The sequence below is a fragment of the Corvus cornix genome, chromosome 18 (genome assembly GCF_000738735.6).
Source record: "Corvus cornix cornix isolate S_Up_H32 chromosome 18, ASM73873v5, whole genome shotgun sequence".
Taxonomy (NCBI): Eukaryota; Metazoa; Chordata; class Aves; order Passeriformes; family Corvidae; genus Corvus; species Corvus cornix.
Window position 1 is genome coordinate 5,303,070 of NC_046347.1, and position 14,378 is coordinate 5,317,447.

The 14,378-nt window shown below is 46.8% G+C and overlaps 1 protein-coding gene across 1 annotated transcript; it reads left to right on the forward strand.

Moving 5' to 3' along the window:
* Window positions 1-3,478: 3,478 nt before the first annotated feature.
* On the forward strand, window positions 3,479-13,905 carry JPT1 (Jupiter microtubule associated homolog 1). The gene is made up of 5 exons (XM_010407493.4): window positions 3,479-3,640; window positions 6,266-6,408; window positions 7,022-7,119; window positions 9,033-9,060; window positions 12,920-13,905. Exons 1-5 carry the CDS (start codon window positions 3,585-3,587, stop codon window positions 13,066-13,068), a joined length of 474 nt encoding a protein of 157 aa, XP_010405795.1. The 5' UTR covers window positions 3,479-3,584; the 3' UTR covers window positions 13,069-13,905.
* Window positions 13,906-14,378: the final 473 nt, after the last annotated feature.

Consider the following 14,378-nt stretch of genomic DNA (forward strand, 5'->3'; position numbering starts at 1 on the left):
ATAATCAATCCTGTAGTTTGTCTTGCTTTTTAGTACTTAGGGGCAGAAGGAATTGGTGGTACAGCACTTTTCCTGGGTGATTGGGATGTAGGAGTGTGAGGATAAGTGGAAGATGGAATTTTGATCCCTGTTCTCAGTTTTTGATTGACTTCCAAGATGCTTAATTACTGGGGTTTCCTGGTTTCTCCCCTAGCAGCATGGGATGGTGATCTTACTGTAACATGGAGGTGCCGGGAGCCCCACCCGGTGTTCATAGAATGGTTGAAGTCCGTTTAAGGGAAGAGTTTTCCCTAATCCCGGAAGGATTTCAGTTTACATGGGAGGGGTGAGGTGGGGTGGTGGTGCTGTGAAAGGACTGGCTGGGTGTCAGCAGAGATCCCAGGAGGGAAGGTCAGCAGGTGCTGGAGAAGGACAAGGGATGTGTGTGAGTCAGTGAGGAGCTGCAGTGGGAATGGGCACTGTGGGAAGAGCTGTAGGTTTAAACAATCCCAGTATGAGGATGACTTTGGAGCACTGGGGAAAGGCTAAGGTTGTGGAAGCCCAACTAGCAAATAGAGTTTCTCCTTTGGAAAGGGATATTCTTCAGGGAAACATGGATGCAAGGGATACCCTTTGTGGTGAATTTTGTGCTGGTTTTGGTGGCTTAGATCTCCCCCTTCCAGCACCCAGTCCATGGATCCCATCAAAGCACATCTGATGCCCTGCAAAGGCTCTTGAAGGATCAAGACTTGAATCCCACTTCAGTAAGAAAACTTCCCACTTGAATAAGAAAACCTCACTGTTTAAGAAAACTGAAACAAAACAAAAATGGGACACTGACTTCCCCTTCCAGCAATCCCTGCTTTTTCCCACTAAGGAGGAACACTTTGACCACGACCAGGCTTGGTGGTGTTGGATGCCCAGACAGGAACAGCAGTGTGAGTTGGCCACTCTGCTTTTCGCGTTGTTCAGAGCTACATCTGCAGCTCTGAGAGGAGTCCTGGCACTGTGGTGCAATCCCCTTCCCCAAACAGTGACAGACTGTTGGGAACGTTTCCTGAAGATGTAGAGAGGTACCAGAGCAACTTTTACAACTCTTGCAAACAACAGCATCAGCTCTGTAGGACAAACCATTGGATCTGTAGGATACCACGTTCCACTGAACCTCCTCTGTGCATCACTCCAGATGCAAAAATCTGACAGCGGCAAATCCAGCTGTGGCAAGGATTGTTTATTAGCTGGCACTTTATCTTCAGCTGTGAGTGAAACAGGTCAAGAGAAGACTGAGTCAAACCCTCTTTTTTTTGTGCCATGTGCTTGGAATAAAGAAGGAATGCTCTCTGTGACAGCCATAAGTAGCAGAGACTGGAATGAAGAAACCCTTGGTCACAGAAGGATGACCAAGCTGAGGCTTTTCTCAAACCAATGGTATCTCTCCTTGCCTAACCCTTGCATTTCCTGGAGTCTTGTTCAGACTTCCAGATGCTTTGTGCATTCCTTGCTGGTGGAATTTCAACAACAGGTGGAATTGTTTGGTGTCTGAGTCTTCCAGACAGCTGCTGAGAATTGTTCTAGTCAAATGTCATCTTCCTGAGATGGATTGTAAGGCCAGTTTCTGTAGCCATCTTCATAAACCCCTTCATCTTACAATGGATGAATAGTCAGAAAAGCAGCTTTTATTTAAGGGCCACCCTGCAGCCAGGCCTGTGAGAGATCAGTGGGGCCCCTTGGAAACACAGTTTAGAATTCTAAAGCTCCATGTTAAAACTGGCTTTGTCATAGGGAATGGGTTTTTCGTCATCTTGACTTTAAAAAATGGCTCTGTGTGTGTCTCAGGGGTACAAATTAAAGAGTCAAATCCTGTGGGTTTGAATAAGAAGCATCTAGATTACAAAATACTTCTGCAAGTTCCTGAGAGAGCAGATGGTTACCTGTGTGCAGGTAGGCATCATTTGACTTCTTAATGCCCAAGCCTAAGGGATAATAGAATTAAAACAACTGTGTCATGTTACTTAAAAATTCCCTTTAATCTGCCTCTAAAAAGATGTGATGCAACAGAGAATTCCCTGGGGATCTAAATAGTGGTTGGAGCTTTTTAAATTAAAAAAAAACCCAGGATTTTTTTTTTAATGGATCCTAGATTAGCAAAAATAAAACACTGGTCCTCTTTGTGTATATTTAACAGTTCTTCTCTTTCCTGATCTGTGTTAATTTTAAGGCTGGTGTTAATTCAGATGCTGGACAACTCATGTTGTGCATAGAGGGATGTAACACAATCCATGTGTTCTCCAGACCAAAAAGAAATACCTTTATCTAGAAAGCGTTTTGGGGCTGTTGTTGGTGGAAACTGGGAGGGGTGGCTGGCACAGATGGGTTTTCTTTCCCCTTTCTTCCTACTTTATGCAAGTGCTAATTGCAATAATGTTGCTGATGCATAGGTTTTAGAGTAAAAGTTGTGATCGGGGAAGCATCTGTGTCTGTGGAAGTTGCAGGGAAGCTCCCAGTCACCAAATCAAAGGTGGATGTGACAGACAGGTCAGCAGCCAACATGTGATTTAAACCCAGTGCTGTGAGTTTTGTGCTGGCCTTGGTGGGAGATGCACAATCCAAAATGTGCAGCCTTGTGCTTTTGACAGCCAGGTGAGCAGCGTCGCTGGGCCTTGTACTCCAGCTACAATAGCCGTGCTGGAACTCAGTTTTCATGCAATAATCCAAAATAATACACCGATATTGCAAATTATTTTATTCTGCCGTGATTTTTGAGTTGTTGGGCGTTCCTCACCAGGCCTGTGGCCCTGCAGGCCCTTGGCTGTGTCTCAGCCCTCGTCGGATCCAACCTCCAAGGCCACAGCAGCCTTGTGCCAACACCTCCCGCACCGCGATGGCCTCGGTGCGGTTCATCCCCGTACCTTGGAGCTGCTCCGTGACACCTCTGAGGCACCTGCAGGGCTTGCACAGGCCGGGCATGGCAATGAGTGTGACGGAGCCGGGCCTTGCGCGGCCAAGGGGATGCCAGGGGTGGGTTTGGTGGCACCATGGCCGCTTTGGTGGTGTGCCCTGAGCGGTGTCTGTGAGGAGAGGAGCCATGCAGGGGGTCACGGAGCCAGCGATGGGGCAGCACAGGCTCCCTCACGGTCCCCCTCACGGCCCAGCCCCTCCCGGGGCCCCTCAGAGTGGGAGCGCCGCGGGGACTTTTGTCTGGCCTCAGGTGCGCCTGAGCCAATCACAGCTCGCCAGCGGTGAGCGACAGCGCTCCCGCCAATCAGCAGCAAGGGGCGGCACCGCCCACAGCCAGTCACCGCAGAGCAGACGTAGTGCTTCACCAATGGGCTCTCAGCGGTGAGGCAAAGGCGCCTCGGAATAGACAGCGAGGCGGGGCAAGTGGGAGAGTGGCAGGGCGCTGTCCAATAGGATCTCGCGACTTCATTTGAACCGGCCAATGAGGAGGCCGGAGGTGGGATGGGCTTGCGGTGCGTATAAAAGGCGCGGGGGTGCGGGCGGCGGCTGCAGTTGTCACCGGTAGCGGTAAGGTCCGGTAGCGGGAGCAGTTCCGTCCCTCGGGTCCTCACTGTACAGAGCCCTTCCCTCGGTCCGGCCCCTCCGCCATGACCACCACGGCCACGTTCTCGGGCATGGACCCCAATGGCAGGAACAGCTCCAGGTCTGCGGGGCTCTAGAGGGCCGCTGGGACCCAGAGGGCGGTGGGTCTGGGGGTCCCGGGGAGGGCATGTCCGGAGCGGTGCTGGGGCGTGGTGCTGGGGCGGAGGCTCCGGCCGGGCCGGGGCTGTGGGTGTGCGGTTCCTCCCGGCCTCTCCCGGGCGGGTCGGCCGGGGGCGGGGGCGGCCGCGCCCACCCGGATGGGCTACGGGGCATCCTGGGGCCGCGCCGTGCCCGGGAGAGGAAGGTGCGGGAGCTGCCGAGACCCGCCCGGGCCGCTCGGTGCGGCCCCGCCGCCGGCGCCGAACAAAGGAGGGAGGCGACTCCCCGCCTCGCCGCGCAGCCACGGCGCGGGGGCGGGGGGCACCGCGCCCCTCCGCCTGCCTGCCTTCCCCACATCGCCGCGGCCCCCGCGCCCCTCGGCCCCGCGGAGCCGCCGCGGGCTGGGTGGGGCCGGGCGAGCTCCATTGTCTGCGCTGCTCGCCCCCCCCGCCCGCCCCGCGCCGCTCTGCCCGGGGGGGGCCCGTTCGGTCCGCGAGCTGCCGGTGCTCGAACCGGGGTCGCCCCTTCCCCGGGCCGCGGCCCCGCTCCCGAGGGCGACCCAGGGCTGGAAGGGGCGGGGGGGGGCGGGGAGCGAGAAGCGGAGCCTGTCTGGAAACAAAGAAAACTTGGCAGGTTGGTCTGGAGGAGATGCACAGCGCTGGGTCGGGCACCCGCGGTCTCGGGAGTCACAGCTGGAGAGGATCGTGTCGTTTTCCACACTGTCGTGTCTTTTTTCTCTAAGGTTGTGGCCTGACAAAGCGGATGCTTCCTGTTCCCTTTTGGTTTTTCAGAGTGTATTTTAAAGCAGAAAAAAAAAAACAAAAAACCAACCCTTTACAAAGCTTGTTTTTAAACCTTTTACCTGAGCTCTTCCTGGAGCTGTGGGTGGATTTTCGGTGGACATCACTGGGCATGAGGTGGAATTTTAACAGCATGTCATTGCTTGTAGTTTAAACGTGGCTTTCATAAAGCAGGTTACAGCATTTGATGCTGTGAGAGGCTTCTAATAAAATCTGTTAGCATTTACCTGAGGTTGGTAAAAGCGATTATTCCTTTCTAACAGTTTGAGTGATGGATTTTTTTCCCCCCTTCAGTTGCCTTTTCTGTTAATGTCATTAAGTCTGTCAGTGGAAACTGTTGTGCCCTTAAGAGAGTACTGGTTTCACTGCTCTGGTAAAAAGAGGTGATCTAAGGTTTGGGAACAAGCCCTGCTTTGAACAGACTGTTCTTCAGATTAGTAACTGCAACACCTATAACTAAGAAAATAAACCTTCTATACGTTTCCTCACAGAAAAAAAAAAGATAAAGGAATGATTCAAGACCATTACACCACATCTTGATTCAGAAAGGAGACAAAACAAGTCATAATAAAACACATTCTCCAGTCTCCTGGGATCCTCCCATTAGCGGCTGAGCATTAGTAATTCTTAGTAAGAGAATTTGTTAGGAAAAGTATTTTTCTGGTTAAGAAAATATCCATGTCACACACCTTTAGGAATTTCCCTTGCCATTGGGGTGTTTGAGCTCTGTAGCATGGAGAAGTGTTTTTGTGTTGCAGCTGGAATGTAACAGGCACAAGTTCTCCAAAGATGTGAATTGTACAATTTGACACACTCTTTGTGTTGAATTCCCAGGTTTGGAGCATTAACAAGCTGGGTGCTGTTTCCTGTTCTAATTTTGATTGATTAAGTTGCTAAGAAGAGGAAGTGTGCACCATCCTTAGTTTGTCCTGGTGTTCATTTTGGAGCCCTGGAGGTCTTTAAAGACCAGGAAGCCCCAGGTTCTGTTGATGTCCTCACATCTCTCTGGGAGTTTTGAAAGTTCTCACACACAGTTTTATTCTCCTGGCTTTTGTCTGGCTTCTCCAGCTAACCCAGAATCTCTTGCTTATGAAAATAAGATCAGGAGGAGTTTATGTTTCAAGATTTGTTCTGCTGCAGCTGTTCATTTTGGTTGGGTTCTGCAGGTTGGAAAGCAGACTGCAATCAAGCTCTTGAAGTACTGAGCAGGCTTCTTTTGTGTCTGTCTAAGAGCAGATTGTTAGATTTAGGTTACATATCTGGAGCTTTGTACACGTGTCTCTCCTAATAATAGTCAACTGCAAGCTGTTTAATTTCACTTTTTACTTCTAGACCAGCAGCATGCTGCAGATTTGAGGGTTTTTTCCTGAGGAAACAAATCTAAATAAAGGCTGCAGCCCCCAGCCATCAGTGGTGCAACCAGTCCTTTGATTCAAACTTCAGTCTTTGCTGTGCAGCCAGTTTGAAGATGAATATTAACCTTCCCAGGGTACTCTTAAAAAAGCTGGAATTTGACATGCCCACATAGTTATTTTTATTTTTTATTTGGCTCAGATTGATGGGAGCAGCCCTTGCTGTGACACCGGGTGGAACAAGGGCACAAGTAGAGCGCGGGAGCATTTTATTTTTGTAAGTGCCACTGAAGAGCAGTGGAGATAAGAGTGCCAGGATGGAATTCTGGCTGGAGCTTACCTGGGTAGTTGAAGTGATGTGCTGGAGCCTCTGTTTGACGTGCTGGGAGTGCAGCTGGGGGCTGGCACAGGGTGTAAAGCTGCCTCTCTCTGCAGAGTGCTGCGTCCTCCCGGCGGCGGCTCCAACTTCTCCCTGGGCTTTGACGAGCCCAAAGAACAACCCGTGAGGAGGAACAAAATGGCATCCAGCATCTTTGGAACTCCTGAGGAGAACCCACCTTCCTGGGCTAAAGCATCAGGTAAGGCTGTAGTGCTTTGTTTCCACATCTGCTGACCGGTATTGATTCATTTTGTGGCTTAGCCTGATGCTGCTGGTGGCTGTGTGGAAACCAGAGTTCCCTTCCTGCTTGGTACTTTGGGGCTATAAATCATGTCTGCTTGCAGGGGATTGTTTATTTCTCATTAATTTCTTCCAGGAGGGTTTATTTTATTCAAGTGTTGGGCATGTTACAAGCAGAGAATTGTATTTTGGATGCAATTTCTCCAAGTCACACAAGTGGACTTGTGTCTTACTGTTTGGAGTAGCACTAATTGGTCTTGATTATTCAGAGGAAGTTTATCCTCGTGTTTTCACAGCTGGGATTAAGCTTCCCTTTCTGCAGAACACTGCCAGTATGGGTGGCCTTGGGATCCCAAACTCCATCTGTTTAAATGACACCCTCACTGCATGGGGTGCTGCTGTAAGACAGTAATTTGTGAGTTATTATCTAAAGGACCAGGACTCTTTAGAATGGCAAAGCTGTAATTTAAAAGAAAAACCTCTCCCAGTGTACCCAAATCTATGACTATTTATGATCTGCTTTCACATCAAGTTTATCTTGCAAACTGGTTAGAATCAATCTCTGCTTGTAGGGGCTAAGCCAGGTGAAACCAGAGACAGCTGTGAATCGTCTGGACCACAAAGAACAAACTCAACTGAGGCAAACTGTGGAGACTTTGTAGATCCCAAGGTCAGTACTTGACTACAAAGAGCCTGATAATGGACAATTCACACTCTGTGTGGGATTAATTTATCACGGATGTTCACACAGTTGGAAGCATTGTAGGATTTGAAGCCTTTCTCTCAAATCTGTTTTTTCCTGAAGGTTCCCCTTTCCATCTGGTACTCTTCCAGTATGCTGAGGAAGGAAGGGCTGGATTTTTCACAAGGACCACTTTGTAGAGCTCTTTACCCATCTCATTGCTGAGACAGTAATGAAGTGGTGTGAAATCTGATTTCAGCTCTGTGTGTAATTGTGGGTTTAAACATCTCACAAACAATAGTTACTACAGCAAACTCTGTGTGGGTCTGACAAAGAACTTGGTTTCACATCCCAGCAAATTCTTACCTCAGTAGCATCAATGCCTGTTTTGTTTTAATAATACCATCAGGTGTGTTATTTTCTATATAAACTCCTTACTTAGTGGCAATATGGAGCATGATTTGTAGTGTTAATGGTGTTAATTAAGTGAAATTTGCTAGATGTGTGACTACATTTAATGGGAAAAACAGGGTTCTTTTGAAACACAGTAAATTCAGTAAAAAGCCAGTAATTCCTCTGAACTTAGGTCCCTAGGAATGTATGATAGCCTGTGTTTGCATGAACAAAGTGGAAAAAAGAAATCTTGTTGTTTAAAACTCTCCAGCTGTAGGTTTTCTGAAAAGAACTGGGTAGGTAAGTAATTGATCTCAAATGTTGTAGCAGACACCTTTCATCATAGGTTTTATTTTGGTAATTGGCATCAAGCACCACAGCCCATTTTTGTTATTAATTGTAGCTTTAAGTCACAAAACTGTTCTTTGTTACGAAAAATGTCTTGTTTCAATTTAGCAAATATAAGTGAGTTTATTTTCTGTGGTATATTTTCTGCTATAAATTTAACTGTTTAGTCTAATTCTACTTTCTGCTAAATTGTTTTGAATACTGTGGTTCTCAGCTTTGCAAACAGATTCTTCCCATGTGGAATACTTTACTTTTATGCAGTAATTCAGCTGCAAACAGCCTGAGACTTAAGGTGATACATTTGTGTCAGTTTCTGTGCTTTTTTTAATCCAAATTTCTGCAGTTTCACTGTGTAGTTAGCAATGTTAAATCTATAAAAGCTGATAAGCCTGATGCCATTGAGGAGCCTTGGCTGCTGCTGGGAGACTCCCTATTTTTGTGTCAAGCTGCAGCCTGTGAACAGATTCAGTATGCAAAGAATGTTTAACTGTTTATGTAGTGAAGGAAGCTTCATCAGGAACAAAAAAGCTGATCTGTATTTCACAAATGAAGTTAAATACCCTGGGCAGAACAAATGCTCTTGGCCTTGCCAACAGATAAATGTTCAGTGTTGCAAAGAGTTGCTCAGTAGAAAGCAGAGGACACTCAACTCTTGCTTGTTGCTGTCATAGTAATTTTTTTGCCCTTCCTGCTGGGCAGTGGGAATGTTCTGGATCCTGTCAATGCTGCCTGATGTGGGATGCTCTGTACAATAAAGTGTTCATACCCACCTGTGTCCTTCACTGTGGGAATAACAAATGTGCCATGTGTCATCAGGATTACTCCAATATCTGTTTCAACTTTTGGAAGTATGTTAGGTAAAGAAAGAGTTGGTTAAGTTATAAGTCAATCTGTCAGAAATGGTGCTTACAAACCCATGATTTCAGTCTGCAGATTATGAGTGCAGACCCCACTGTGCCACTCTGGGTTCTGTCCCTTTCTTGGAACCCAGAGCCCATTGCTGCTGTAAAAGTGCCTCCCTGCATCTGTGGTGCCACATAGAGCAGTGTGCCCAGTCACACCATGTGCCAGTGGTCACACCATGCAGGAGTATCCACTCCATGGAATAGGAGAATGCTTTGTGAGACATGAGGTGTAACATGTTCCTTTCTCTTTTCTAGGGAGGAGATGTTGGTGGTGACATTTTTGGTGAGTAACTCCCTTGGACTCCTCTAGTAAAAGCCTTTTGCAGGTCGCTTTGCAGTAGAAGAGGATGTAGGATCTATAAATGGTCATTTATTAGGAAAGAGGAAGCCTGGGATTGTCACTGGAATCCATCAAAACAACGTGACCAACTGCTTCAGTGGAGTGTGGGCTTGGAGGGAAATGGTGTAGTGCTGTTGCTCATCAGGGTAAAAAGGAGAACAGTCCTGTTGGTTTATTTTGCCAGCAGCTGCTGGTGTCAAGACGTGTCTGAGTACTAGAAGGTAAGATGGAGACTGTTTTGCAAAGAGTTCAGTGATTGAAAGGCCAGACTGCTGTTAGGGTTGCTTGTAATTAAATAGGACAGTCAAAATAATTGATTTTAGTTTAGCAGTTTCCTTCTTTCCCACAGTCTTCTCATACAGCAAACTCCACATTGACAGAAAGAATCAAACCCAGCTACTGCTTCTGGAAGTAGCTGCATTAACCAGCTCTTAACTTCCTATTGCTTTTAAAATGCTGATTTCTGCCAAGGAAGTTGATCTGCATACTGCAAATCGCTTGTAAACAGAGGCATTTCCCCTTCCAGTACTTTTTCTAGCTCTGAGGCTGGAAATGTCTCTTTTGCAAGATTCACTTTAGGAATAGCTGACTTCCTGATGACAGGAGTGTGTGTGTTGACTGCTGCTTTCCAAGTGCTACTTTCAACACCTAAGAGTGGTGGGACATCCCTGAGGCCATTAGCACCTCCGTGTCCTGAAAAGACTTTTGCTGGGAGGGGGGGAAGCTTTTCCAGAACTTCTGCACTACCTCTGAGTGGTATCTGTATGCAAAATAAGGGTTGCCTCTCTAGCAGGCTGCTTCTAATGCAACTGTACAGGCTCTAGGATTTCTTTCCCATGTCTGTCTGATCTTAATTAGCACTGTAGGCATCTAGAGTTTATGCCTTGAGTAGGAGGATGTGGTTTGCTAATAGAAGAAAACTGCTCTAAGGGCTGCTGCTTTGCCTGGTGCTTGTTTAAACCAGCTCCCCACAGGGCAGAGGAGATCCCACAAACAGCAGGGAGGTGACAAGGACTGGGATGCCAGGAAGCAGAAATAGGGCTGCCTGGCATCAGGACAGCTGGCTGAAACTTGGAGTGCAGAGTGGTATTCCTGACTTTTTAAAAAAGTTCACATTTCTACAGGTGTTGTATTTGTCTTTTGGTTTGTTTCTGGCAAGTGACAGTGAAGGAAGTTCTTATCAAGGGTCAGGTAAATCTGTGCTGGGAGGTGGTTAAAAAACAAATGTTATGGAAAGTAACTGGGGTTGTTTCCTGTTGTGGCCATGACTGAATATTAAATTTTTGAAGGTGGCCAAGCTGAAATAAAAATAGCAGGCAAAGATTTGAATGTTAAACTTTCACTGATGGTACTCAGGAAGGAGTAGAAATCAATGCCTCCTGCAGAAGGTGTCTGTGGTAGATACCTAAACGTCCTGATGGATTGTTAAATTAATTCCTACCATTGACAGCTTTGGGTGTTGTAGCTCAATGGAGCCCAGTCTCACTCATCTGGCTGTGTCACCCCTCCATGTGTCAGGTGGAATGTGTATATTTACTAATCAAGCCTGTCTAGGGTAAAAAACCCATTTCTTTTACAGCAGGGCTCTTGTTTCCTCTTTGGGAGCTGTAGTTCCTTTCTGGGCATCAGAGTTCCCAGTGGCTTGCAGTGCACTCAGCAGGGAGCTGCTTCAGGGATTAGACCCTTTCTGAGAAGGGAAGAGCTTTGATATTTTATCTGATCCTGTTGGGTTTACCACGTCACTCATCAGGTTGGCAAACTTACTTTGACTATGTGGGAAGTGCTAATGTCTATCAGCTACACAGGGAGCTACAGAAACTTCCCCCAAAGCCTCCTGTGCTGGTAATTCTTGTTTCTTCTGTGATTCAGGGGCAGTGTGAGCTGAATGAATGTGAGCAGCTAAGGAGAATTAGGCAGTGCCCGATTGAGTGTCAGCAGTGCCTGACTGTACATGACCCACAGGAAGGTGGAGCCTGGATCTTGCACAGTGCTGGGACTGTCCCCAGGCAGGGACATTCAGCACTTGCTGTGTCAGCAGACACTGGGCCACAGCAGCTACAGGAACTTCAGGCTTAAAACGTGGTGTTAAGTGTTTGTTTCAGCTATGCTGGGTTAGTGAGCACAGCAGAGAATCCGTAGTGGAGATTGTTCCTGATTGCATGCAGACTATGCTCAGATGCTGGAGTTCTTTGAGATTATAATAAGCATGAATATGGGGAGGTTCAGTGGACACAAGTGGGGTTTTGGTGTATCTGATAACATTTTGAGTTGGAAAAAATAAACTGAGTTGACACAGGATGTAAGACAAGCTGCTGCTGGGGGTAGGAGGAATAGGAGGCAAAGGGTAGGACTTAGTAATTGCCTTTCAGGTTGGAAAAATGAGCTAGGGAAGGTGATGCTGGGGGTGGTTTTATTCAGTGCCTTCGTCTGTGACCTGGAAAAGGTAATGAACAGTGAAGTCTCCAATTTTGTTGATGATACTACCTCTTTGAAGTAGTCAAATTGTGCTGATGGTGGGAAAATCTCACCATCAGAAGGACTCAGCTAAATGAGGTAGGCAGGATAATCCCTGTGTAAGCAAGTGTAAAGTAATGAATCTAGGGGGGGAGAAAACCCCAAAAACTAAACCATGGCAGCCTTATGTTCAGCTCTGTGCTGTGGTGCTCCCAGGATCTGCCTCAACTCCTTCTCCTTGAAATTCTTTGAGGTGTTTGGAGGTGCCAGCAAAATACTGAATTTCATCAGGGAGAGGATGGAAAACGACATCATTTTTTTCTGTAAACAATGGTAATACCTTGAATTGTGTGCTGTCCTTGACACGTGAAGAGCAGGGGGCTGTAGTGGAGGTGACAGGGAAGAGGATGGGGTGCAGTGGCTGCTCTGTGAGGGGAGATTGGAATAGTTGTGCCTGTTCAGTTTGAAGAGAAGGCTAGGGGAGGCAATTTGATCAAGATCTACTAAATCATGAAGCTTAAGGTGAATGTGCAGCAGTTTCCTGAATTCTCCCAACCCAGAATTAGTGAGCATGAGATAAAACAAAAGGGTCTGTTGAAAACAGGTGAGGTTCATCTTCACCCTCAATATCAGGGGCTACTTGGTGCTGATTTGGGCCTTTGGCTCAGAACTGGTCGTGCTAACCTGTAAAAATGTGAGATGCTGATGTACTTGCTGTACTCAATTGTCAAAGCAGATACATTAGTTTGCTCAAGTATCTAAAGTGCTTCCTGTGAAGAATTCCTTCTGTGCCCTGTCTTTGCTTGTGGTTGCTCAGAAGGATTTAAGATAAAACTCTCACGTGCTCTCCAGGGAGTGTACAATCAGAGCCTCCCCATGCATGGCTGCTTCCTGGTGTGTCCTGTGTGAAGCCTCAGAAGTGTGTCAGATCCTCTTCTCTCCAGTTAGGAAATTGGGGATGCAGTTTGAGCTCCTGCTGGTGCTGCTGTGACTCCCAGCACCTGCTCAAACTCGAGTGACGATGCCAGAGTCACAACGCTGACTAATTATATGTACAAGACTTAAGCCTTAAGCTGCTTGTCATTAACAAAGATGAATTGCTGGTGTCCCCTAATAACAGCTGGGTGAATGTGGCTCTTGCTGAACGCCTGAGACTGAGCTGTAAGGCCTCAGATTTGATCTGAGAAACACTTCTGAGGGCTGAGTCTGCCCTGCCAGTGGTTGATAGCATTGGAGTGTGTCTGTACCCCTGGACAAAACTGACAGGAGCTGAGCTTCCATCTGAGCCAGCCGAACATCTGGCTCTCATCATCCACATCAAACACTTTAAAAGCTTCTTTTCTTCTAGAAAACACTGAGGCTGATGTAGAAGCTGCCCCAGGTCAGAGTGAAGAAAAGTCCCTGCCTGCTGCACCTGTTCCTAGCCCAGTAGCACCAGCACCTGCACCCTCCAGGAGAAATCCACCCGGTGGCAAGTCCAGCCTAGTCCTCGGTTAAACCTTTCCCTTCCTGACTGTTTTGAACTCGTGTCTGTTTTCTTTCCCCCATGCTTGTGAACTGCACAACTTGAGCCTGACTGTACATCTCAAATTTCTTTCATTAAAGAGAAGCACTTTATGTACTCCATCTTTTTTTGAAATCAAGGGTTTTTTTCCACTTCTGTCCTGTGTTTCCCCCAGATCTACTGGAAGTGACATGAGTGTTTTCTAGTGATAGACTTGAGGGAAAGCTTTATGAAGTATTGTAATGTAATTCAAAGGAGAGTAGCTTGGTTCTAAGTGTGCTTAGAAGGTTTTTGTACTGAGAAATTTTTTTTTTTTTTTTTAGAACCCCTTAGCTTTACAAGGGTCTAGAATCCTGGTTAACCAGGCCAGCAAACAATCAGCAAGAGCAGTCCCTTCCTCCTCCACATGTGGGATTTAGGGATCTAAAAGGCTTCATTGACTGCATGTGGTAAATGCCTTGTGCCCTGCTGTGCCATATAAATCATTAAGTGGTTAATGTACACCATGCTGCCTTTAAAAACAAAATAAATCTTGATACTGGACTACTATGACACAGGGTCTGTGCCAAATAGAGGGCTGATGACCAGAGCCACCTGGCCTAGTGCTGGGAAGGGGCTGATTCAGACTTTATTCAGTAAAGGTGGAGTGGATTATATAACTAAGAATTACAGGGCATTTTTTTTTTTTTTTACAACTGACTCAATGCTGTGCATGATCATGCTGGTGCTTGACCATGAGGTGAAAATCTCATCCTTTAAAGTGTGTGTTGTAATTTCACGAAGCTGGATTGTTGCTTAAAAGTAAATAATATAGAAATTTTGAAGCAGTGTTTCCTGTGTGGGTTTTATTTCATGGTTTTGGTTTTGCTTTGTTCTCAGTTGTCCTTGTCTCAGCCAACCTGCCCTGTTCTAACAGAGGAGAGTTCTTAAACCTGGCTCGAGGTCATCAACATATGCCATCTTCTCCTGAAGAGAGAATCTGACTTCTCTCTTCATTTTTGTCTTCTAGATCAGAAAACTGTGGAATATGGCTTGATATATATAATCTGTTTTATCCAAAATACTGTTTTTTCTCAAAATTGAGGAAAGTGTATTTTCCTCACTAAAAAGAAAAGAGAGGAGGACCCTAAAAAGGGAGGGGGTGGAATTGAGACCAAACCATGACTTTCTTTGCTGTCCTGGCAGGGCTCTGTTGCCCAATAAGCCACAGCAGAGGATCTGTATGGAGCTCCCGTGTCTGCTGGTGCCTCTTCCACCCTTCTGGAAGAACCGGTGCCTGAAAGCACCCTGGCTTTCCAGATCC